This window comes from Oncorhynchus keta, chromosome 1, assembly GCF_023373465.1.
Source record: "Oncorhynchus keta strain PuntledgeMale-10-30-2019 chromosome 1, Oket_V2, whole genome shotgun sequence".
NCBI classification, from domain to species: Eukaryota; Metazoa; Chordata; class Actinopteri; order Salmoniformes; family Salmonidae; genus Oncorhynchus; species Oncorhynchus keta.
In genome coordinates this window covers 30,077,975-30,103,453 of record NC_068421.1, presented here as the reverse complement: position 1 = coordinate 30,103,453, position 25,479 = coordinate 30,077,975, and the positions used below count along the sequence as shown (strand labels likewise).

Below are 25,479 nucleotides of genomic sequence, written 5' to 3'. Positions count from 1 at the left end.
GCTTGTTAAGAAACCATGATTGAGGCCGTTGGTACTATGTGCCAAGAATTACAACCGCCAGAAAGCCTGTACTTGAACACCTCCCATTCCTTCAGTTAATTCCACACACCAACTGACCATAAAAAGGTGGACACTCATTCGAAAGAACCAAAATAAAGAATTATTACATATATTTTTTAATGCTCAGGAGTCTAAACTGTTCACTACACAGTTGAAGAAGTGAAGGCATATTTCCTAAAAACTCACCTGGGACAAACGTAGTATCCCTAGGCAGACAGGTTGCCTCCCACATTAACAATGTTCCAGCACACACGTCTGCACAGGTAAAAGTGTAGGTTGGGCTAGGCGGAAATGGACGCACAGAAAATACAACCAAAGCCTTATCCAGTGGCGGATTTAGCTATAAGCGAAGTCAATCTACAATCCACACACACAATACACCAGAATAACCAAAAATATTTGCAAATGTATTACAAATAAAAAACTGAAATATCACATTTACATAAGTATTCAGACCCTTTACTCAGTGTTTAGTTGAAGCAGCTTTGGCAGTGATTACAGCCTCAAGTCTTCTTGGGTATGACGCTACAAGCCTGGCACACCTGTATTTGCGGAGTTTCTCCCATTCTTCTCTGCAGATCCCCTCAAGTGCTGTATGGTTGGATGGGGAGCGTTGCTGCACAGCTATTTTCAGGTCTCTCCAGAGATGTTAGATCTGGTTCAATTCCGGGCTCTGGCTGGGCCACTCAAGGACATTCAGAGACTTGTCCCTAGGCTACTCCTGCACTATCTTGGCTGTATGCTTAAGGTCGTTGTCCTGTTGGAAGGTGAACCTTCGCCCCAGACTGAGGTCCTGAGCACTCTGGTGCAGGTTTTCATCAAGGATCTCTCTGTACTTCACTCCGTTCATCTTTCCCTCGATCCTGACTAGTTTCTAAGTCCCTGCCTCTGAAAAACCTTCTCACAGCATGATGCTATGACCACCATGCTTCACCGTAGGGATGGTGCCAAGTTTCCTCCAGACGTGACACTTGGCATTCAGGCCAAAGAGTTCAATCTTGGTTTCATCAGACCAGAGAATCTTATTTCTCATGGACTAAGAGTCTTTAGGTACCTTTTGGCAAAGTCCAAGTGGGCTGTCATGAGCCTTTTACTGAGGAGTGGTTTCTGTCTGACCACTTTACCATAATGGCCGAATTGGTGGAGTGCTGCAGAGATGGTTGTCCTTCTGAAAGTTTCTCCCTTCGCCACAGAGGAACTCTATCAGAGTGACCATTGGGATCTTTGTCACCTCTCTGACCATGGTCCTTCTTCCCCAATTGCTCAGTTTGGCCGGGTGACCAGCTCTAGGTGGTTCCAAACTTCTTCCATTTAAGAATGATGGAGGCCAGTATGTTCTTGGGGACCTTCAATGCTGCATAAATATTTTGGTACCCTTCCCCAGATCTGTGTCTCGACACAATCCTGTCTCGGAACTCTACAGACAATTTTGCTCTGACATCCACTGTCAACTGTGGGACCTTATATAGACAGGTGTGTTCCTTTCCAAATCATGTCCAATCAATTGAATTTAAAACAGGTGGACTCCAGTCAAGTTGCAGAAAAATCTCAAGGATGACCAATGGAAACAGGATGGATGCACTTGAGCTCAATTTTGAGTCTCATAGCAAATTGTCTGAATACTTATGTAAATCAGGTATTTCTGTTTTTGCAAACATTTCTAAAAACCTATTTTGGCTTTGTCATTATGGGGTATTGGGTGTAGATTCAAATCAAATCAAAGTTTATTTGTCATGTGTGCCGAATACAACAGTACAGTGCAATGCTTACTTACAGGCTCTAACCAACAGTGCAAAAAAGGTATTAGGTGGACAATAGGTAGGTAAAGAAATAAAAACAACAGTAAAAAAAACTGTGGAAAATAATAGTAGCGAGGCTACATACAGTTGCGAGGCTATATACAGTTGCGAGACTATATACAGTTGCGAGGCTATATACAGTTGCGAGGCTATATACTGTACAGGCACCGGTTAGTCGGGCTGATTGAGGTAGTATGTACATGTAGATTTGGTTAAAGTGACTATGCATATATGATGAACAGAGAGTAGCAGTAGCAGAAAAGAGGGGTTGGTGGGTGGTGGGTGGCGGGTGGCGGGACACAATGCAGATAGCCCGGTTAGCCACTGTGCGGGGGCACTGGTTGATCGGCCCAATTGAGGTTTTTTATTTTTATTTTTTTATTTCACCTTTATTTAACCAGGTAGGCTAGTTGAGAACAAGTTCTCATTTGCAACTGCGACCTGGCCAAGATAAAGCATAGCAGTGTGAACAGACAACACAGAGTTACACATGGAGTAAACAATTAACAAGTCAATAACACAGTAGAAAAAAGGGTGAGTCTATATACAATGTGTGCAAAAGGCATGAGGTAGGCGAATAATTACAATTTTGCAGATTAGCACTGGAGTGATAAATGATCAGATGGTCATGTACAGGTAGAGATATTGGTGTGCAAAAGAGCAGAAAAGTAAATAAATAAAAACAGTATAAAAACAGTATGAGAATGAGGTAGGTGAAAATGGGTGGGCTATTTACCAATAGACTATGTACAGCTGCAGCGATCGGCAAAGTAATTGGTGAACCAGGCAAGGCAGTCATCCGAAAAACCGAGGCTATTGAGTCTGCCGATAAGAATATGGTGATTGACAGAGTAGAAGTACTGTCTTTTATCGATGGCGGTTATGATATCGTTTAGTACCTTGAGTGTGGCTGAGGTGCACCCGTGACCGGCTCGGAAACCAGATTGCACAGCGGAGAAGGTACGGTGGGATTCGAGGTGGTCAGTGACCTGTTTGTTGACTTGGCTTTCGAAGACCTTAGATAGGCAGGGCAGGATGGATATAGGTCTGTAACAGTTTGGGTCCAGGGTGTCTCCCCCTTTGAAGAGGGGGATGACTGCGGCAGCTTTCCAATCCTTGGGGATCTCAGACGATATGAAAGAGAGGTTGAACAGGCTGGTAATAGGGGTTGCGACAATGGCGGCGGATAGTTTCAGAAATAGAGGGTCCAGATTGTCAAGCCCAGATGATTTGTACGGGTCCAGGTTTTGCAGCTCTTTCAGAACATCTGCTATCTGGATTTGGGTAAAGGAGAACCTGGAGAGGCTTGGGCGAGGAGCTGCGGGGGGGGCGGAGCTGTTGGCCGAGGTTGGGGTAGCCAGGCGGAAGGCATGGCCAGCCGTTGAGAAATGCTTATTGAAGTTTTCGATAATCATGGATTTATCGGTGGTGACCGTGTTACCTAGCCTCAGTGCAGTGGGCAGCTGGGAGGAGGTGCTCTTGTTCTCCATGGACTTCACAGTGTCCCAGAACTTTTTGGAGTTGGAGCTACAGGATGCAAACTTCTGCCTGAAGTAGCTGGCCTTAGCTTTCCTTACTGACTGCGTGACTTCCCTGAACAGTTGCATATCGCGGGGACTGTTCGATGCTATTGCAGTCCGCCACAGGATGTTTTTGTGCTGGTCGAGGGCAGTCAGGTCTGTAGTGAACCAAGGGCTGTATCTGTTCTTGGTTCTGCATTTTTTGAACGGAGCATGCTTATCTAAAATGGTGAGGAAGTTACTTTTAAAGAATGACCAGGCATCCTCAACTGACGGGATGAGGTCAATGTCCTTCCAGGATACCCGGGCCAGGTCGATTAGAAAGGCCTGCTCACAGAAGTGTTTTAGGGAGCGTTTGACAGTGATGAGGGGTGGTCGTTTGACAGCGGCTCCGTGGCGGATACAGGCAATGAGGCAGTGATCGCTGAGATCCTGGTTTAAGACAGCGGAGGTGTATTTGGAGGGCCAGTTGGTCAGGATGACGTCTATGAGGGTACCCTTGTTTACGGAGTTAGGGTTGTACCTGGTGGGTTCCTTGATGATTTGTGTGAGATTGAGGGCATCTAGCTTAGATTGTAGGACTGCCGGGGTGTTAAGCATATCCCAGTTTAGGTCACCTAACAGAACAAACTCTGAAGCTAGATGGGGGGCGATCAATTCACAAATGGTGTCCAGGGCACAGCTGGGAGCTGAGGGGGGTCGGTAGCAGCCGGCAACAGTGAGAGACTTATTTCTGGAGAGAGTCATTTTCTAAATTAGTAGTTCGAACTGTTTGGGTATGGACCTGGAAAGTATGACATTACTTTGCAGGCTATCTCTGCAGTAGACTGCAACTCCTCCCCCTTTGGCAGTTCTATCTTGACGGAAGATGTTATAGTTGGGTATGGAAATCTCTGAATTTTTGGTGGCCTTCCTGAGCCAGGATTCAGACACGGCAAGGACATCAGGGTTAGCAGAGTGTGCTAAAGCAGTGAGTAAAACAAACTTAGGGAGGAGGCTTCTGATGTTGACATGCATGAAACCAAGGCTTTTTCGGGTAGTATGTGCATGAATGTATAGTTAAAGTGACTATGCATGTATGATAAACAGAGAGTAGTAGCAGTGTAAAAGAGGGGTTGCGGGGGGTCACACAATGCAAATAGTCTGGGTAGCCATTTGATTATCTGCTCAGGAGTCTTATCGCTTGGGGGTAAAAACTGTTGAGAAACGTTTTTGTCCGAGACTTGGCACTCCGGCACCGCTTGCCATGCGGTAGCAGAGAGAACAGTCTATGACTGGTGTGGCTGGGGTCTCTGACAATTTTTAGGGCCTTTCTCTGACACCGCCTGGTGTAGAGGTCCTGAATGGCAGGCAGCTGAGCCCCAGTGATGTACTGGGCAATATGCACTACCCTCTGTAGTGCCTTGCGGTCAGAGGCCGAGCAATTGCCGTACCAGTGAGGATGCTCTCGATGTTGCAGCTGTAGAACCTGAGGATCTGAGGACCCATGCCAAATCTTTTTAGCTTCCCGAGGGGGAATAGGCTTTGTCATGCCCTCTTCACGACTGTCTTGGTGTATTTGGACCATTCTAGGTTGTTGGTGATGTGGACACCAAGGAACTTGAAGCTCTCAACCTGCTCCACTATTGATGAGGAAAATGCTGTAACATAACAAAATGTGGAAAAAGTATCGGAGTCTGAATACTTTCCGAAGGCACTGTACACACTACATGTCCAGAAGTATGTGGACACCACTACAAATGAGTGGATTCGGCTATTTCAGCCACACCCGTTACTGACAGGTGTATAAAATAGAGCACACAGCCATGCAATCTCCATAGACAAACATCGGCAGTAGAATGACCCTTACTGAAGAGCTCAGTGATCCTATGACGTGGCACTGTCATAGAATGCCACCTTTCCAACAAGTCAGTTCGTCAAATTTCTGCCCTGCTAGAGCTGCCCCGATCAACTGTAAGTGCTCTCATTGTTAAAGTGGAAACGTCTAGGAGCAACAACGGCTCAGCCGCCAAGTGGTAGGCCACAAAATCTCACAGAACGGGACAGTGCGTAGTGCGTAAAAATCGTCTGTCCTCGGTTGCAGCACTCAGTACCGAGTTTCAAACTACCTCTGCAGCACAAGAACTGTTCGTCGGGAGGTTCATGAAATGGGTTTCCATGGTCGAGCAGCCGCACACAAGCCTGAGATACCTATGCGCAATGCCAAGTGTCGGCTGGAATGGTGTGAAGCTTGCCGCCATTGGACTCTGGATATTAATGCCCATGATTTTGGAATTAGATGTTTGATGAGCAGGTGATTTGGTCATGTAGTGTGTATACAGTACCTATCAAAAGTTTGGACACACCTACTCATTCAAGGGTTTTTCTGTATTTTTGCTATTTTCTACATTGTAGAATAATAGTGAAGACATCAAAACTATGAAATTACACATATGGAATCGTGTAGTAACCAAAAAAGTATTTGAGATTCTTCAAAGTAGCCACCCTTTGCCTCGATGACAGTTTTACACACTCTTGGCATTCTTTCAACCAGCTTCATGAGGTAGTCAGTTGGAATGAATTTCAATTAACAGGTATGCCTTGCCAAAAGTACATTTGTGGAATTTCTTTCCTTCTTAATGCGTTTGAGTCGATCAGTTGTGTTGTGACAAGGTAGGGGTGGTATACAGAAGGTAGCCTTATTTGGTAAAGACCAAGTCCATATTATGGCAAGAACAGCTCAAATAAGCAAAGAGAAACGACAGTCCATCATTACTTTAAGACATGAAGGTCAGTCAAGCGTCGGCTGGAAGAGTACATAAAAAAAGAGTATATCATTCCAGTCACCTGATGTAGACTGTCCTGGAGGCCGGGGATTTTAGAACAGGCACATCATCAAAGATTTTAGAATGCATGAATAAAGTCTTCCATTTATCCCCAATCATAGAAAATACAGTAGATATATTCAGTCAAGCAAAAAAGAAAGAAATTAAGTCTACAAAGAAGAGGAACACACACACCAGTCTCCTTTATAAGTGTGTATGTAAAAACAGTAACATACGGTAGTACCGAGGACAGGTGGTCCTCCCCTGGTCACACCATTCATTTGTTTGTGTTTTACTACCACCTGGTGGCTACATTGTAGACAAAGTAATAATAGTGTTTTAAGACGGAGGTGTATTCATTACGGAAACTGTTTATCGTTTAAGAACCAAACGGAAGCAAACAGAACAAAACGAGAACTTCTATTGGACAAATTCAGCTAGGTCCCGCCCCATTTGTTCCGTTTGCTTCCGTTTAAGAAATGTTTTGCAACCGATTCGGCGTAATGAACACGCTCCAGCGTGATCAATGGAAGATGGCGACGCGAGTCCTTCAGAGATTTGGCAATGGCCTGAGTCAGGCAAAAAACACGGCCCAGTCAACAGGACAGACCGTCGTTTTATCCAGGTGTGACTATTATTACTTTTCACGTTTAGGATTTAAAGCGTTTGGGTTCTGACTTTTGTTCCATTGACGATTTAGGAGAATAGAGGCTCCCACTGACTCGTCTATGCTGCAAGTGTGCAGGAGTGAACCTGAACAAATGACTGCTAGCAAGCTAGCATAAATAGCTAGCCAGTCAACTATTGGCCTGTCGTCTATTTGATAAGCTACTAATTAGTGCATCTTCTAATTTGAGCTATTCTAAAATGGTTACATTCTTGAAGTTAATGCACGGCATACCCAGTTACTAGTGTATGTGTCTGTCTAACAGTGAATTATTATCACACATGCTCAAGGTCATTATTATAAAGGTAGGGCTACTGTTGTGGATATACAAAAGTATGTGGACAGCTGCTCATCGAAGATCTCATTCCAAAATCATGGGCATTAATATGGAGTTGGTCCCCCCCCTTTGCAGCTATAACATCCTCCACTCTTCTGGGAAGGCTTTCCACTAGATGTTGGAACGTTGCTGCTGGGACTTGCTTCAATTCAGCCACAAGATAATTAATGAGGGCTGGGACTGATGTTGGCCGTTTAGGCCTTGGCTCGCAGTCGGCGTTCAAATTCATCCCATAGGGGTACGATGGGGTTGATATCAGGGCTCTGTGCAGGCCAGTCAAGTTCTTCCACACCGATCTTGACAAACGGTTTCTGTATGGACCTCGCTTTATGCACAGGGGCATTGTCATGCTGAAACAGGAAAGGACCTTCCTGAAACTGTTGCCACAAAGTTGGAAGCACAGAATCGTCTAGAATGTCAGTATATGCTGTAGCGTTAAGATTTCCCTTCACTGGCACTAAGGGGCCTAGCCTGGACCATGAAAAACAGCCTCAGACCATTATTTCTCCTCCACTAAACTTTACAGTTCGCACTATGCATTGGGGCAGATATTGTTATCCTGGCATCTGCCAAACCCAGATTTGTCCGTTGGACTACCAGATGGTGAAGCGTGATTCATCACTCGAGAGAACGCGTTTCCACTGCTACAGAGTCCAGTGGCGGCAAAAACTTTACACGCTTGGCATTGTGCATGGTGATCTTAGGCTTGTGTGTGGCTGCTCGGCCATGGAAGCCCATTTCATGAATCACCCAGAGGAACAGTTCTTGTGCTGAAGTTGCTTCCAGATGCAATTTGCAACTGAGCGCAGATGATTTTTACATGCTACACGCTTCAGCAGTCCCGTTCTGTGAGCTTGTGTGCCCGCGTTGCTCATAGAAGTTTCCGCTTCACAATAACACCACTTAAAGTTGACCGGGGCAGGTCAAGCAGGACATAAATTTGACAAACTCACTTGTTGGAAAGGTGGCATCCTATGACGGTACCAGGTTGAAAGTCACTGAGCTCTTCAGTAAGGCCATTCTACTGCCAATGTTTGTGTATGGAGATTGCATGGCTGTGTGCTAGATTTTATACACCTGTCAGCAACTGGTGTGGATGAAATAGCCGAATCCACTAATTTGAAGGGTTATCCACATTTGTGTGTGTATATATAGTGTAGCTTACTGCATGTTGCATTACATTAATTGACTGTTACTACATCAGCATTTCTTTACCTTATGTCAACTAGTCAGTGATGCATCGTTTTTATTTGAAGAATTTTTAGTGCATAAGCACCATGATTGCGCGTGTGTACTGTATGTGCAACAGTGGTAGTCTGTGGCAAGCTGTAACTGTCAATGCTTGTTGTTTACTTTGGAAACAGCCAGAGACATGCAAGAAATGGTACGACATGTAGGAAACTACTGTGCATTTTCTCAAACATTGTGTGTCGGCAGCTTGGGCATCAACATCATACAGTGCATGTGTTACTGTTATTATTCTTAAATAGACCTTGCTGTCATTCACCTGTAGAAAAATGTGGAATACATGCACGGTCAGATCTGACTTCCAACTCACTACTCAGCAGTGAAATCCTTTGCTGCAGGAATAGATGAGTCAGTAACTTCATAAGATGTCTCCGTTCACATGTGTATTAACACCACCATCTGTATTTTTTTTCTCCAGGGGGTTGTCAGCGTCAAACCATAGGAGTCGTGAAGACAGCTGGTTCAAGTCGCTATTTGTGCGTAAAGTTGATCCCAGAAAGGATGCCCACTCCCACTTGCTTACCAAGAATGAGGAAAGCAACCTCTACAAAATCCAGTGTAAGTTGTGCTTTACTGTAACTTGTTCACTTTAATTACTTTTTTATATTTCAGAGTTTTGAGTGCAGTGTAATAACCATAAGCATAATGTAGAAATGTGTAATTACAATACTTGTTTCACTGTACTTACAGACCTTGACTGTAATGTAAAGTGTGACCAATTTAACCCCTTCAAACACAGAGGGCACTATGTCTAATAGAGCTTGTTCTGTTACAGTCCATAACGTGAAACCAGAGTGCCTGGATGCCTACAACCAGCTTTGGTAAGTAAAATGGACCTTGTTCAGTCTAGGCCTTTATACCTGAAGCCGCTCAAGTAGTAGCCATACTGAGGGTAGTACTGTCGCAAATGGTTGTTTAATTTGGTTGTTGAGTATGTGTGAAATATAAGGTAAACGGTAGTAGTAGCTGGGATATTATGACTGTGGGTGTCACTAGTGGGTGTGCACCCTTACAGAAAAAAACATGCTTTCATGTGTGGAAAATCACATGACGTGAAAACGTGTCTTTGGAACACATGTTGCCACATGTTATCAAATTAACGTCACATAAGATCACGTGAAATTCATGTGGTTTTTCCGTAAGGGCAGAGTTTAGCCAAAAATGTTTTCAGTTTTATTCCTGTGATGCAATTGATTCAGTGGCATGGCAACAGTGTGTAGAATAATTTATCTATGCTTATACTTAAGATGACTAAGTCATAATAACCTTTTACTTATCGTATAATCTGCACAACTGGTTTATACACAGATGACACCGCCAAAATGCATATTTTAAACATTTGGGATGGGGATTGTTATAGAGCATTCTATTTAGCTGGGAAGTGTATGTTGAAGTCCTAAGAGAAACCTGACAAGAAAGCTGCAGTGGGGTCTGTGCTAACATCAAATTATTGCATCCAGGCATCAATAATAACAGTTAATCTGTTATAGTCATAATAAGTCACATTTTTGTATTATATATCAAACAATTATTATTATAAGGGGAACCTAGTCAGTTGCACAACTGAAGGTATTCAACCAAAATCTGTCTTCGGCATTTAACCCAACCCCTCTGAATCAGAGGTGCGGGGGGCTGCTTTAATCGACTTGCATGTCATCAGCACCCGGGGGGCAGTGGTTGTTAACTGCCTTGGTCAAAGGCTGAACGGCAGATTTTCCCAGCTTGCTGGCTCAGGGATTCGAACCACCGACCTTTCGGTTACTGGCCCGACGCTCTTAACTGCTAGGCTCCCTGGTAGAATCTGTTTGTTATTGTTTTCCCTTGACAGTGAGGAGACCCTGCCATCTATCCATAATGATAAGTACTATCCATGTGAGCTGGTGGGTACCTGGAACACCTGGTATGGAGAGCAGGACCAGGCTGGTAAGAATGCTGGCAGCAGAGTACACCCTCCTCCACTTTCTAGTCTAGTTGAACTGCACATTCTCTGGAATTGGCACACCTGTAGGGATATGCAACCTTAGTTCAGGAGAAATGGCCTTCATTGAACCAGTCTCGCACATATTCGTAGTGATATGATGATTCAATTAAGTTGGAGTTACACCCACTTGGCAATAATAACAAAGCCTGCAAATAGTGCTGAGCATTTAACCGAAATGTTGGTGATTTTTTTGTTTTTTAAACAAATAATCACAGGAGGTTGGTGGCACCTTAATTGGGGAGAACGGGTTCGTGTTAATGACTGGAGCATAGTATGTGGCATGGTATCAAACACATGATGTACAGGTGTTTAATGCCATTCGATTTGCTCCTTTCCAGCCATTATTATGAGCAATTCTCCCCTCAGCAGCCCCCTGTGCAACTAATTGACGAATGTTGGTTCAATTATTTGAATACCATTTCATTAGCTTTTTTCTGTGAGCTCAATGCGCACATTGCACAGGTTCTCTAGAGTTAAATCAAATCCAGCATGAACTGTGCAATGTAGTAGGGAGTTGTAGTTTCCAACAGGCCAATATTCTACATAGTTTAGCACATAAAACGTGGCATTTACCTACAATGACCATAATCCATTGTGCATATACTTGGCCGGTCTGTGTTTCTTTTACGCCTGCTACAGATGAGAAGAATGTGCAATCGTGAGGTGATATAGAGAGCAGCTGTTACCTCAAAATACATGATATAAGTGATTAATAGTTGGTATTCAGCAGTCATAAAAGTATGACTTATTTACTTTGAAGAACTACAAAATACTGATTTTGTCAGAAAGCTAGCTCTATAGAGATGAGATGTTGACTTGGAATTAAATAATAAAGTAATCAAACAAAACAAATGTTATATACACAACTGAAATAATGTATTCACGTAAAGTAATGTCACTACCTGCTTATCAATTAATGGTTATTAAGTAATAAAAAGTAATGGGCAGTCACAACCATCATGGGACTTGTATTAATTGTTTTATTCTGTGTTACAGCAATCAACCTTTATATTTGAAAACTGTGATTATAGTTTTTATAGTCGAACCGAAACCAAAGCGACCTCAAAAAGCACTAATTGCTCAGCACCTGCAGACATCTACCTTTCCAGGACCAGTGTTGCCTAACCCCAGCCTACCCATGTAATGTCTACACATGTTGTCCGTAGTTACCTGGCTGTTGGTTTTGCATTGCTGAAATAATGCCCTTACACTTATCAGAAGGATTATGGATATGTCTCTGAATATGCTTATTATTGCTTTGCAAAGTAATTGCTGTTGTGTGTTTTTCCAGTCCATATGTGGCGGTATAGAGGAGGATACCCAGCTCTGACTGAGGTCATGAGCAAACTTAGGCAGAACAAGGTAACAAACTGTTGCATGACTGTCAATTCCTCCCCGGCAGCATCTACAAGCCTTCACTTTGAATATAGTATTCTAGAATATAGCTTCATATGCTAGTATTGTCTGATGTTGCCTGTCACATTAACTCATATACTGGGTGGCCAACCTTCCTTCTGAAGAGCTACTGGGTGTGCTGGCTTTTGCTCCAGCCCTACTATAACCCATGTCTTATAATCTACAGCTAAAGAACCCCTCTCTATATAGACAGTGCGGTATCATATGTGCTTATTGATATGAGGTTGACACCCAGATTGACGGTCATCCATAGGAGTTCATGAAGTACCGGGAGGAGAGAGGAAAGATGCTGTTGTCTCGTAGGAACCAACTGCTCCTGGAGTTCAGCTTCTGGAATGAGCCCATCCCCAGGAAGGGACCCAACATCTACGAGCTCAGGTCCTACCAGCTCAGAGTGAGTACTTGGTGACTGAACCTCTTAACCATAGTACTACTAGGACTTTAGTTTAGGATGGTGCTATATTTCTGAACAAATATGAATCACCATGAGATAATGCAAAAGGTGGGCAATTGTTGACATAAAGTTTGGAGAGTTTGTGTATGCTCTGTGGAAACATGCTCATAAATGTAGGCCTATATTGCAATCCAGGTGAAAGGGACTTTATGATTAATTTTGAATCGTGGAGGAAATTGTGTCACACACTTTGATATTCCTGTAAAATACAAAACCTTTTTTCTCATGTTTCCTTTTTCCAGCCTGGCACCATGATTGAGTGGGGTAATTACTGGTAAGGCAATCTGATGACATTTGAACTACTCATCATCTTTACTTTCAGCATATAGTTTTATTTTTCTGGTTAACACTTTCTCCTTAATTAAAGCTATTCCAGAGAGACACTATTTTGATACTCTGTTAGATCCTAGAGTGCACAGGATTTAAAGGGAGATTATACTATTGTCCTTGCTATTTTCAGATTGAATTTAGTTGTTTACATTCAACAGGAGCCTATGAGCCTGGATGCCTCCATTCTCTCAGGTTTATGTTGAAAACATTTGTTTGTTTATGACAAATATTCAATATTTCAATGTTAATTAATTGTCCTGAATTATTCAAACTTGTCTGCCAAAATAAGTTTAATTTGTGATTTTGCGTACTCTGATTTATTTGATTCAGTAATTGATCAGAGTTATCAATTCTAATTGGGGGAAATGTAATAAAATTTTAAAAAAGTAATGCCACATTGTTAAAGCAACATGAATTAAGTCAGTATGATTTGGCTAATTAAAATTACTGTACATGATTGGTATTGATATGGTTGTATATACGATGACTAATAGGACTGCTTCAGAGCCAATAATGAAATGTCTCCAACCCCACACCATACAGTTAACAGTCTCAATGCATGAGTACGTCCAATCCAACTGTCTGTATAGCCAACTGGTTCTGCCAAACTGGAATGATGGTTTTCAAGCAAGTTCAATCAAACCGTATGAGTAGTCAAATGAGTGTCCAAACAGTCAACATTGGTTGACACCACATGCACAGTAGCCCATTATAATTGTATATGGCTGCTGTGCTCGCCTCTTTGACAGGTCATCATGACAAATAAGAATATGTTCTTAATTGAATACTTGTATAAAGTAAGGTTAAATAGATATAACAATTATAATCTGCATGGGATGGCATTGAGCAAATGTGAAGATGAAGCATTGGTTGTGGGGAAGTGTTGTGACTGATGCTGTGATTGCCATGTTTTCCCAAGGGCCAGAGCTATTGGCTACCGCCAGCACAATAGTGAGGCTGTCGGAGGGTTCTTCTCCCAGATCGGAAACCTCTACATGGTGCACCACCTCTGGGGTGAGGCCAGGCAGACCAGCTGTATCGCTCCTCTCTCCTTTCCCCTCGTTCATTCACACAGATCTAACATTCTTGTAGCCTCTCAGCCTAAAAGCCTAGTACATCTTATATACAAAGGTGTTATTCTTTTTCTAAAAGAAGACAAACATTAATTTTATAATACAGTGTTTCATTGTTGATTTCAGCTTACAAAGACCTTGAGGCCAGAGAAGCCACAAGGAACGCAGCTTGGCAACATGAGGGTTGGGATGAGGTTGTGTATTATACAGGTCAGCAAAATCAGTTATGAAGTGTACTTTCACATAGTGTGCACACTTTTTAAATGAAAAATAATATGAATTACTTTGAACTCTCATCTGACCATGTATCTGTTTCAGTTCCTCTCATTCAGCACATGGACTCCAGAATCATGATCCCAATGAAGTCTTCCCCGCTGCAGTAACCTATGAGAGAACACAGAAGGCCGAATGCCAAACCTCACCTGTTTTTAAATGTAACAAAGTAAAAAATCTCACTGCCGTGGTCTCAATCTCTAGTTAATGTTGCCAACCAACCCCCCTCTGATTTGCTTTCTTTTACTTTACCCATTTCTGACTTTGCACCCGCAAGCAATATTTGGTACTCAAAAAACATCACTGAGACACAGGAGGTTAAAATATTGTATCCCATCTGGAAACTGACTAAAATACTCTTTCTATAATTGGAAGAACTCTAAGGCAATGGCACGAGAGCTCAACAGTGCAAAATCAGCATATTGAAACCTCCTGATAGTGGTTGGGTGGAGAACTGATGTCCAACATATTGGGTCATATTAACACTGGTCACTTGGCCACAGCAGATCTAGTATATATTTTTTTTAGAACCAACCAAAGTGCTGCTTTGGAAAGAAGGCTAGCCTAGCAGTGTGTTCTGTTTGCAGTGAAGAATTGGGCAACTGGGGCACAACTTGACAAAAAAAAAATCACTATAGATGCACAATGTGTGATTTAGCGGTTATTGTTTATTTAATGTAAATATATGAATCACATTGTTGCATTGCAAAATTACTTTTGGCTGAAATCTGATCTAAGAAATGCTGTTACTGATTAAAACGGAGTGCTAGAAAGACAGTCCAAATGGCAAGTGCATTGTTACTGTATTTTGTCAGAGAATATCTACTTAATGGTCAATTATGTAACTTTGAAGTGAAGGCACTGAGCGGGATAATTTCTTCTTGGGATAATTTGTGTATTAGTATTGTACTGTTAGACATTTACTGCACTGCTGGAGCTAGAAACACAAGCATTTCGCTGCACCAACTTTAACATCTGCTAATCTGTGTATGTGAAAAATAAACTTGGATTTATTTGAGAACTGGTATGATGAATACAGAGCTAAAGCCCATGCCTATTTTAACCCAAAATGTCTTCTGGGAATTTTTTCAAGCGCATGTATTGATTGCAATCGTGGGCATTCTCTCCCTATTTCTTTCCCATCTGCAATAAGCTTGATGTTATTGTACTTGTTTAGTGCACATGGCTTGTTTTAACCTTATGGAGAAGATATTGCCCAGTTTGATCAGCTTTAACATGTTTTTGGTTAGGCATAATGAATAATCTGTTCTGCGTTAAACCACAAGTCTAATATTATCATGGAACATTTGTGCCCAGGTGCAACTACCAATGTACTGAAATGAAAGTTTAATTGTGGAGTCATGCTGCTACTCGTTATGATTTTAAAACTTGTCCTTCTGTAGCTCAGTTGGTAGAGCATGGCGCTTGTAACGCCAGGGTAGTGGGTTCGATCCCCGAGACCACCCATACGTAGAATGTATGCACACATGACTAAGTCGCTTTGGATAAAAGCGTCTGCTAAATGGCATATTATTATTATTATTAAAAGATGTTTAAGGGTTGATAGTAGCATGCATCATACTAGTTTTATTCCCTGATTTACAGGGTATTTATGAAAGGTGGCAAGAATTGTCAGCACAAAGTTATTCAAAGAGAAACTGGTAACTGGAAACGGCTGCCCTTTGTTGCCAGGCTGTGCGCTAGCCAATACAATATGGATGTGTTTGTCATTGTTTAGTGGATGGTACCATGAGTCTGACACAAACAAAACAAGCAATTAAATGACCACGCACACTCAGAACTGCATTTTACACTTTACTATTATTAGTGTCAATAGCAAAATTAAAACATCTATAAATGCACATTTGATGGCACATATTGTACAATGCAGTAGTTGTATTTTCCTGACCACTAAAGCATTGAAATGAGGACAAAACCACAAAAGTGCAGTTTAAAACATCCAGGCTTGGGGTCAATTCAATTATTCCCGAATTAAACAAATGCTGAATTGAAATGGAATTGACTCCAATCCCTCCAAAAATAATAACATTTGGTTAACCTGAATTATATTCTCTAGTAGAAAAATTAAGGGTCAAACCCAAGAAGACACTATTGTTGTGGAAACATTTTAATTAAAACAATTTTTTAAAAATTGACTGGGAAAAAAGTGTGCATTGGATAAAACCATAAAAGGCACACCATTAGGTGAAAAAACACTGATGTTAGCATTAGTAACACTAGTAAGAGGTTTCAGGTTTGTATGGTATTTCTTTGTTAAATCTTCTCCAGTTCTTTTAGCAGCTCTCCAAAACTTGTGACGTACCACAAACTTTTCTCCTTTACTTGCTGCCTTACCACATTTCCACCAAATCCAATGAATGCATTCTGAAAAACAAAACAGTGTGCTGAGGAAAATTGCTTAAAAGGCAACCAGTGTCCATTATTCCAGTGTAACTTTACATTATAGCTGCCTTTAACACCTGACAATCTGGTACTGGGGTGTATTCATTAGTCGCAGACCATAGCAAAACGTTTTGCAATGCAAACTTGAGTTTCTATTGGACAAATTCAGGTAGGTTCCTCCCCGGTTCGTTCCGTTTGCTTCTGTTTGGTTCCCAGTGAATACACCCCTGTAATTGTGTCTTTGAAAAAGGCACTTAATAATTAACTCCTCCACAGGCACTGCTCTGCTGTTAACACTGCTCCCCCTAAAATGTGTTGTGTGTGTGTTTCTGTGGTGTCTAGGAGTGTTGGGAGCAGAGACAAATATACACATTTCCTTCTCAAGATGGATAATGAAGTATTCTATGACAGAAAGCCAGAGATTACATAAATAACAGCTTTAAATACTAGCTTGTCACCTGTCTTTAAGTGTATTGACAAAACACTTACTGCAGGGGGACAGGCCTCCAGGTCTGTAGCTCCATCGCCAATCATCACCACGTTCTTGAAGCCGTGCTTCTCCTTGAGCATGCTGATCACCTTCCCCTTCCCATTACTCTCAGATGTGGGCTGGGTCTCGTCAAAGCCAGCATACTCACCTAGGAGGAAAATATGGTTTGAATTAGTAAAGAATTCCTCCCTGTAGAGGCCAATCTACTGCTTGCTTGGCTGTAACCAGCCCTCTGAAGTTCAGTTCAAGTTTTATTAAGTACAGTAAAATGCTTCACTTGCAAGCGCTACCCCAACAGTGCAGTAATCAATATCAAAATAGTATAACTAATGCAAAAAAAATAAATAAATACACAGACCAGTTAAAATGTTGGACACCTACTCATTCAAGGGTTTCTTTATTTTTCAACATTTCTACATTGTAGAATAATAGTGAAGACATCAACACTGAAATAACACAACACATAACCCAAAAAGTGTTAAACATGAAAATGTTATAATTTTAGATTATTCAAAGTAGCTACCCTTTGTCTTGATGACAGTTTTGCACACTCTTGGCATTCTCTCAACCAGTTTCATGAGGTAGCCACTTGGAATGAATTTCAATTACAGGTGTGCCTTGCTAAAAGTTAATTTGTGGAATGTATTTCCTTCTTAATGGATTTGAGCCAATCAGTTGTGTTGTGACAATGTAGGGGTGGTATACAGAAGGTAGCCCTATTTGCTAAAAGACCAAGTCCATTTTATGGCAAGAACAGCTCAAATAAGCAAAGAGAAACAACAGTCCATAATTATTTTAAGACATGAAGGTCAGTCAATATGGAAAATGTCAAGAACTTTGAAAGTTTCTACAAGTGCAGTCGCAAAAACCATAAAGCACTATGATGAAACTGGCTCTCACGAGGACTGCCACAGGAAAGGAAGACCCAGAGTTACCTCTGCTGCAGAGAATAAGTTCATTAGAGATACCTGCCTCAGAAATTGCAGTCCAAATAAATGCTCCACAGAGTTCAAGTAATAGACACATCTCAACATCAACTGTTCAGAGGAGACTGTGAATCAGGCCTTCATGGTCAAATTGCCAAGAAACCACTACTAAAGGACACCAATAAAAGAAGAGACTTGCTTGGGCCAAAAACCACAAGCAATGGACATTAGACTGGTGGACATCTGTCCTTTGTTCTGATGAGTCCAAATTTGAGATTTATGGTTCCAACAGCGTGTCTTTGTGAGACACAGAGTAGGTGAACGGATGATCTCTGCATGTGTGGTTCCCACTGTGAAGCATGGAGGTGTGACGGTGTGTGGGTGTTTTGCTGGTTTCACTGACTGTGATTTATTTCGAATTCAAGGCACACTTAACCAGAATGGCTACCACAGCATTCTGCAGGGATACACCATCCCATCTGATTTGCGCTTAGAAGAACTATCATTTGTTTTTCAACAGCACAATGACACAACACACCTCCAGGCTGTGTAAGGGCTATTTGACCAATAAGGAGAGTGATGGAGTGCTGTATCAGATGACCTGGCCTCCACAATCACCTGACCTCAACCCAATTGAGATGGTTTGGGATTAGTTGGACCGCAGAGTGAAGGAAAAGCAGCCAACAAGTGCTCAGCATATGTGGGAACTCCTTTAAGATGGTTGTATGCACACGTGACTGTAAGTCGCTTTGGATAAAAGCGTCTGCTAAATGGCATATATTATATATTATTGAAAAAGCATTCCAGGTGAAGCTGGTTGAGAGAATGCCAAGAGTGTGCAAAGCTGTCATCAAGGCAAAGGGTGGCTACTTTGTAGAACCTCAAATATATTTTGATTTGTTTCGCACTTTTTTGGTTACTACATAATTCCATATGTGTTATTTCATAGTTGTGATGTCTTCACTATTATTCTACAATGTAGAAAATATAAAAATAAAGAAAAACCCTTGAATGAGTAGGTGGGTCCAAACTTTTGACTGGTACTGTATATAATAAAGAAAACACAATAATTATATATGCAGGGTCAGTGCCAATACCAAATGTACAGCGATACTGGAGTGAGAAGATGGCCACCTGTTTTTGCTTCAAGTCGTCAAACCAAAATAACCCATAATATTCCAACATTAATGATCATACAGTAATCAACTACAGGTCATCCCTGCAACAGTGTGAGGTGATTCTGATGCTGCTCTGATCTGCTCTTACCATTGAAGTAGAACTTGAGGCGGTTGGCATACACGTGATGGAGGGGAATGTTGAGTTGAGTGGCAACATGCTCCACGATACAGCAGAAACCGCCAGTGACCAGGAACACCTTCACGTTGCGCTGGTGCAGAGTATCAACAAGCTCCCTGGACAATGGATGGAATTGTGTCCACTTATTCTACAACATGCAGAAATTAGTACATGTTTCATAGGCAATTGTGCAACTTGAGGTTAGACACTCAGCTTGAAGAGACTACTGGAAGTTCAACCATTTTATGTGCGAATGACGATAAAATTACAATAGCCTCTGCTAATAATTAAATAGTGTTGAATGGAAAAACATTGACCAATTGAAATCAGCAACCACTTACTTAATACCTGTCGTCAACTGGGGAGGGTGGTCAGTTATCAGTTTGTTCACTTGTTCCCTCGAGCATCGGATGATTGACAGGCGCTCTGTCAGAGCGGTTTTAAAAGTCACTGACCCCCCCATGGCCTTGCGAGTCCTGAAATGAGAGAAACTCAATGTACTCAACAAATATGTTGAGAATGAAACATTTAGAACATAACATGTAGAAAATTATTTCACAGAGATATGTAGATGGGCCTAGATAAACGAGAGAAGAAAGCACATGCTTTTCATCTTAAAATCATTATGAATTGCTACACAACATACATTTCTGTGACAGCATCTCCAACCCCACAGAATTTGGCTAGCTCATCAATGCCTTCTTCTCTGATAATAGTGCTGTCAACATCAAAGCACACAGCGTCTGCTCTCCGGAAGATTTCCTTTGTCTGTGATAAAGTTGTCATTATGCTGAAACAAAAGCATGCAGGATAGACAAAAACATAATTGATTGTTTAACTGACAGTGGTAATTTCTATTTGAACAGGACAGTACATTGGAAGTGCATCAGATAACAAGTAATTCAATTTGTCAATAGTAGACAGTTACAGAGGTCATGAGAAGGGAAAGCAAAGCCTTAACTACTTGAGCATGCATGAAGCATGCATGAGAGCATCAGCTGTTCCGATGACTGTGTAATCACGCTCTCCGTAGCCGATGTGAGTAAAACCTTTAAACAGGTCAACATTCACAAGGCCACAGGACCAGATGGATTACCAGGACGTGTACTCAGAGAATGCGCTGACCAACTTGTCCCTGACCGATGCTGTAATACCAACATGTTTCAAGCAGACCACCATAGTCCCTGTGCCCAAGAACACCAAGGCAAACTGCCTAAATGACTACCGACTCGTAGCACTCATCTCTGTAGCCATGAAGTGCTTTGAAAGGCTGGTCATGGCTCACATCAACACCATTACCCCAGAAACCCTAGACCCACTCCAATTTGCACACCACTCCAACAGAACCACAGATGATGCAATTTCTACTGCACTCCACACTGCCCTTTCCCACCTGGACAAAAGGAACACCTACGTGAGAATGCTATTCATTGACTACAGCTCAGCATTCAACCCCATAGTGCCCTCAAAGCTCATCACTAAGCTAAGGACCCTGGGACTAAACACCTCCCTCTGCAACTGGATCCTGGACTTCCTGACGGGCCGCCCCCCAGGTGGTAAGGGTAGGTAACAACACATCTGCCACGCTGATCCTCAACACGGAGGCCCCTCAGGGGTGCGTGCTCAGTCCCCTCCTATACTCCCTGTTGACCCATGACTGCATGGCAAAGCACGATTCCAACACCATCATTAAGTTTGCAGATGACACAATACCGTCAAGGATGAGACAGCCTGTAGGGAGGAGGTCAGAGACCTGGCGGTGTGGTGCCAGGATAACAACCTCTCACTCAACGTGACCAAGACAAAGGAGATGATTGTGGACTACAGGAAAAGGAGGACCAAGCACGCCCCCATTCTCATCGATGGGGCTGTAGTGGAGCAGGTTTAGAGGTTTAAGTTCCTTGGTGTCCACATCACCAACGAACTATCATGGTCCGTGAAGAGGGCACGACAATGCCTATTCCCCCTCAGGAGACTGAAAAGATTTGGCATGGCTCCTCGGATCCTCAAAAAGTTCTACAGCTGCACCATCAAGAGCATGGTTGCATCACCGCCTGGTATGGCAATTGCTCGGCCTCCGATCGCAAGGCACTACAAAGAGTAGTGTGTACGGCCCAGTGCATCACCAGGGCCAAGCTTCCTGCCATCCAAGACCGCCTGGTATGGCAATTGCTCGGCCTCCGATCGCAAGGCACTACAAAGAGTAGTGTGTACGGCCAACCTAGCCATAGACTGTTCTCTCTGTTACCGCATGGCAAGCGGTACCAGAGCACCAAGTCTAGGTCCAAAAGGCTTCTTAACAGCTTCTACCCCCAAGCCATAAGATTCCTGAACAGCTAATCAAATTGCTACCCGGACTGTTTGCATTGTCCCCGCCAGCCCCCCCCCCTATTTTTTTTACACTGCTTCTACTCTCGGTGCTATATGCATACTAATATGCATGCAATAACAATGGTTGATACTGAAAATATATATTATTGAATGCCTAAATCAATTACACTTTCTTTGACATTTAGCTAACATTTCAACCTGTACTTAGTAAACATAAATCTGTCTCCCTCAGTATGATACGTTGTTTTGTATGGTATGTATTAATTTGTGGATGTCCATCATCTATTTCGTATATGTTACGAATTACAATATCTTATTGTAAAAATACAATTCGTATTTTAATTAGATTTTTTACCTTTATTTAAGGCAAGTCAGTTAAGAACAAATTCTTATTTTCAAAGAAGGCCTAGGAACAGGGGCAGAACGACATATAGTCCAACGCTCTAACCACTAGGCTACCCTGCCGCCCCAATATGTTAACAATTTGCAATACGTATGATATGTTAAAAAACACCCAATTTGTTGTGGCTGACGTTAGCTAGGTGGCTAATGCTAACGTTAGCTAGGCAGCTAACGTTAGCTAGGCAGCTAACGTTAGCAAGGCAGCTAACGTTAGCTAGGCAGCTAACGTTAGCTAGACTGCTAACGTTAGCTAGACTGCTAACGTTAGCTAGACTGCTAACGTTAGCTAGGCTGCTAACGTTAGCTAGGCTGCTAACGTTAGCTAGGCTAGTGGTTAGGGTTAGGAGTTCAGTTAAAGATAGCATGTTAGCTAACCCTTCCCCTATGTACACTGAACAAAAATAAACACAACATGCAACAATTTCAAATATTTTACTGAAATACTGTTTATAAGGAAATCAGTCAATTATAATAAATTCATTAGGCCCTAACCTATGGATTTCACATGACTGGGAATACATATTTGCTTTTGTTGGTCAAAAATACTAAAAAGAGGTAGGGGCGTGGCTCAGAAAACCAGTCAGTATCTGGTGTGACCATCATCATCTCCTTCACATAGAGTTGATCAGACTGTTGATCGTGGCGTTTGGAATGTTGTCCGACTCCTCATCAATGGCAGTGCGACGTTTCTGGATATTGGCTGGAAGTGGAGCACCTGTCATACACATCGATCAAGAGCATCCCAAACATGCTCAAAGGGTGATGTGTCTGGTGAATATGCAGGCAATGGAAGAACTGGGACATTCTCAGCTTCCAGGAATTGTGCAAAGATCCTTGCTACATGGGACATTATCATTATGAAACATGAGGTGATGGTGGCGGATGAATGGCATGACGATGGGCCTCGGGATCTCTTCACTGTATCTCTGTGCATTCAAATGGCCATGGATTAAATTGAATTGTGTTTGTTGTCCGTAGCGTATGCCTGCCCATACCATAACTCCACCATGGGGCACTCTGTTCACAATGTTGACATCAGCAAACAACTTGCCCACATGACACCATAAGATGCTGTCTGCCATGTGACAAGTAGTTGAAACCATGATTAATCCGTTAAGAGCACACTCCTCCAGAGCGTTGGACTAGTAACCGGAAGGTTGTTCAAACCCCCGAGCTCACAAGGTACAAATCTGTCATTCTGGCCCTGAACAGGCAGTTAACCCACTGTTCCTAGGCCGTCATTGAAAATAAGAATTTGTTCTTAACTGACTTGCATAGTTAAATGAAGGTTAAAAAAAAATACAAAAATAAAATGTATATGTTGCACATCACTACTTCACAGGATGTTTTTTGTGCCTTAATAACAACTGTGTATGCCATTTGTAAATACGAATAAAATTGTTAATTTAAGAGCTTACTTGGTTTAGCCACTGAAAACGGCATGAACCTTCCCACTAGCCATGATTGGATGAGATAATGGATGGGCTGGACATGCCGAGAGATGAGTTTGGATTGGTCTGCCATGTATCACGCTTCTGTCTATAATGAGCTGCTCAGTGGATAATCTTTACTAACACAGCTTTAAAAAAAAAAAGATAGCTCTCCACTTTCTGGAGGACTCAATGCCCCATGGAAGCAGAGTATTATAGCTAATGAGATGGAGAAAATTCAGATGTTTGATTGCAAATGCGGAGGGAGTCAAAAAGAGAACACAGAAGGTTGTTGTATAAAATATCTCCAGTCTCCGGATTACATCTTCAAACTAAGGGCAACCATGGCATCCGTGACAGAAACGGAGAAGCGTTCATCCATGTATTCAGGTAAGAGAGTCTAGCTAGCTACATTTTCAGATATTCTGCATTTCTAATTTTGTAAAAAAAAAAATGGTATTCGTATCTCAGAGCCATTTGCGTTGCTAGTTGTAGCCTAATGTTAGCTAACTTTGAACCTAGTTGGTTAGTGTTTAGCTACCTGTAAGATTCATTTCAGCTAAGTAAACATGGGACCAACACTTGGCGTTCATATTTTTGTTCAATATAGTTGCTAATTAGCTAATATTGTCTGTGATGAGATTCAAACACACAACTGTTGAGTTGCTAGACATTCGCATTAAAATGCCCACCCATCCCGACCAATCCCCCTCCTTTCGTTTTTGCCTTAAGTAACCTTCTGTCTTTTGTAACCATACCAAACATAACATACCGTACTGATTTCAGTGTCCAGAGTTTGCATTTACCATGTTATGTCTATGCGACCAGGCTGAACATTTGGCGACAACATGAAAAATAAAATGATGTGATCAGCTCAAGCATGCCATAGTATCTGTACCATACATGATTGATCAACAGATGCAGTGCAACAATCTGATGATTTAACCAGTGGTGTAAAAATACTTGAAAGTACTACTTAATTAGTTTTTTGGGGGAGTATCTGTACATTACTTTACCATTTCTACTTCACTATATTCCTGAAGAATAGTATGTACTTTTTACTACCTACATTTTTCCTGACACCCAAAAGTACTCGTTACATTTTGAATGCTTAGCAGGACAGAAATGGTCTAATTCACACATTTATCAAGAGAACATCCCTGGTCATCCCTACTGCTTCTAATCTGGCGGATTCAAGCACATGCTTCGTTTGTAAATTATGAGCGTTGAAGCGTGCCCTGGGCTATCCGAAAATAAAAATATATTTTAAAAAAAATGGTGCCGCCTGGTTTTGCTTAATATAAGGAATTTGAAATTTATTTAAACTTTTAATTGACACTTAAGTATATTTTAGCAATTACATTTTCATTTATGATACTTAAGTATATTTAAAACCAAATACGTTTAGACTTTTACTCAACCAGGATTGTACTGTGTGACATTTACTTGAGTCCTTTTCTAATAAGGTATCTTTACTTTTACTCAAGTATGACAATTGGGTACTTTTTCAACCACTGAATTTAACAACTTTACCTTTCATTTTCTATAGTTAAAAATTTCATCGAAATAACCAAGTCTGTTGGTGCAACGTTTAGTTCTAGGCGCTGGCAGTAGAAACAAAGAGCACAACAGCACCCTGCCCCTGGAGAAAACTATCCCGCAATTGAACTGTTGTGTAACACTCTCCTCGAGAAAAATGAATTGCATGCGCGCAAAAGGTAATGAATGCCATTGCCAGATTGCGTTTTCAGTGCAATACATTTGTGCACGGTTGGCATCACAGAGCAAAACAATAGTTCATTTGAAATCATGCAATGCGTTACATAATGTATCAATTTATGAATCTGCATTACCTGTACAAAGTGTCCTTAATGGTGTTAAATGGTACTCTTCATGTATCTTTTGGCATGTGCTGGACCTGCAAGCTAAGTCTAATTTATTCAATAAGAAAACAATTTTGTGTAAAATGTTCTTGGTTGCTAAAGTGTTGATATAGCACTGTCCCCGGTTTCAGTATCGCCCGACTTCCCAGATGCATTCAATAGGTTCACTGGTGAGGAAGAGAAAGCTGCGCGAATCAAATGAAAGCCGGTACGTGAGACCGCCCACTACTTTTTCCTTTTACGTAAACGTCAGTTCACCCACTACGCAGTGGTGGCCTAATGCCACGATCGGTATAGCGCCTCCAATTGCGTCGTCTTTTTGACAGTGTGACCAATGACATCTCTTTTTGCATCTA

The 25,479-nt window shown here is 41.9% G+C and overlaps 2 protein-coding genes across 2 annotated transcripts; one reads left to right on the top strand and one right to left on the bottom strand.

Moving 5' to 3' along the window:
* The first annotated feature begins 6,640 nt into the window (after positions 1–6,640).
* On the top strand, positions 6,641–15,032 carry LOC118368496 (protein NipSnap homolog 2-like). Its single transcript, XM_035752678.2, has 10 exons — positions 6,641–6,808; positions 8,854–8,993; positions 9,211–9,256; positions 10,264–10,358; positions 11,708–11,778; positions 12,086–12,226; positions 12,529–12,560; positions 13,536–13,630; positions 13,816–13,899; positions 14,008–15,032. The coding sequence occupies exons 1-10, from the start codon at positions 6,663–6,665 to the stop codon at positions 14,070–14,072; spliced, it is 915 nt and encodes a 304-aa protein (XP_035608571.1). The 5' UTR covers positions 6,641–6,662; the 3' UTR covers positions 14,073–15,032.
* Positions 15,033–15,764: 732 nt separating this feature from the next.
* Positions 15,765–25,316, bottom strand: LOC118368565 (phosphoserine phosphatase-like). The gene is made up of 6 exons (XM_035752805.1): positions 25,094–25,316; positions 19,724–19,867; positions 19,419–19,553; positions 19,048–19,193; positions 16,855–17,003; positions 15,765–16,347 (listed from the first exon to the last, which is right to left on the bottom strand). The coding sequence occupies exons 2-6, from the start codon at positions 19,861–19,863 to the stop codon at positions 16,237–16,239; spliced, it is 681 nt and encodes a 226-aa protein (XP_035608698.1). The 5' UTR covers positions 19,864–19,867; positions 25,094–25,316; the 3' UTR covers positions 15,765–16,236.
* Positions 25,317–25,479: the final 163 nt, after the last annotated feature.

Excerpts from the sequence above, each read along its gene's own strand:
- LOC118368496 (XM_035752678.2), top strand. The coding sequence starts at position 6,663 with ATGTTTTGCAACCGATTCGGCGTAATGAACACGCTCCAGCGTGATCAA. Across the intron at positions 6,809-8,853 it reads CAGACCGTCGTTTTATCCAG|GGGGTTGTCAGCGTCAAACC; the intron begins GTGTGACTATTA and ends TTTTTTCTCCAG. Across the intron at positions 12,561-13,535 it reads ATTGAGTGGGGTAATTACTG|GGCCAGAGCTATTGGCTACC; the intron begins GTAAGGCAATCT and ends TGTTTTCCCAAG.
- LOC118368565 (XM_035752805.1), bottom strand. The coding sequence starts at position 19,863 with ATGACAACTTTATCACAGACAAAGGAAATCTTCCGGAGAGCAGACGCT. Across the intron at positions 19,194-19,418 it reads CAGTTGACGACAGGTATTAA|GGAGCTTGTTGATACTCTGC; the intron begins GTAAGTGGTTGC and ends TCCATTGTCCAG. Across the intron at positions 17,004-19,047 it reads CCTCAAGTTCTACTTCAATG|GTGAGTATGCTGGCTTTGAC; the intron begins GTAAGAGCAGAT and ends TTTTCCTCCTAG.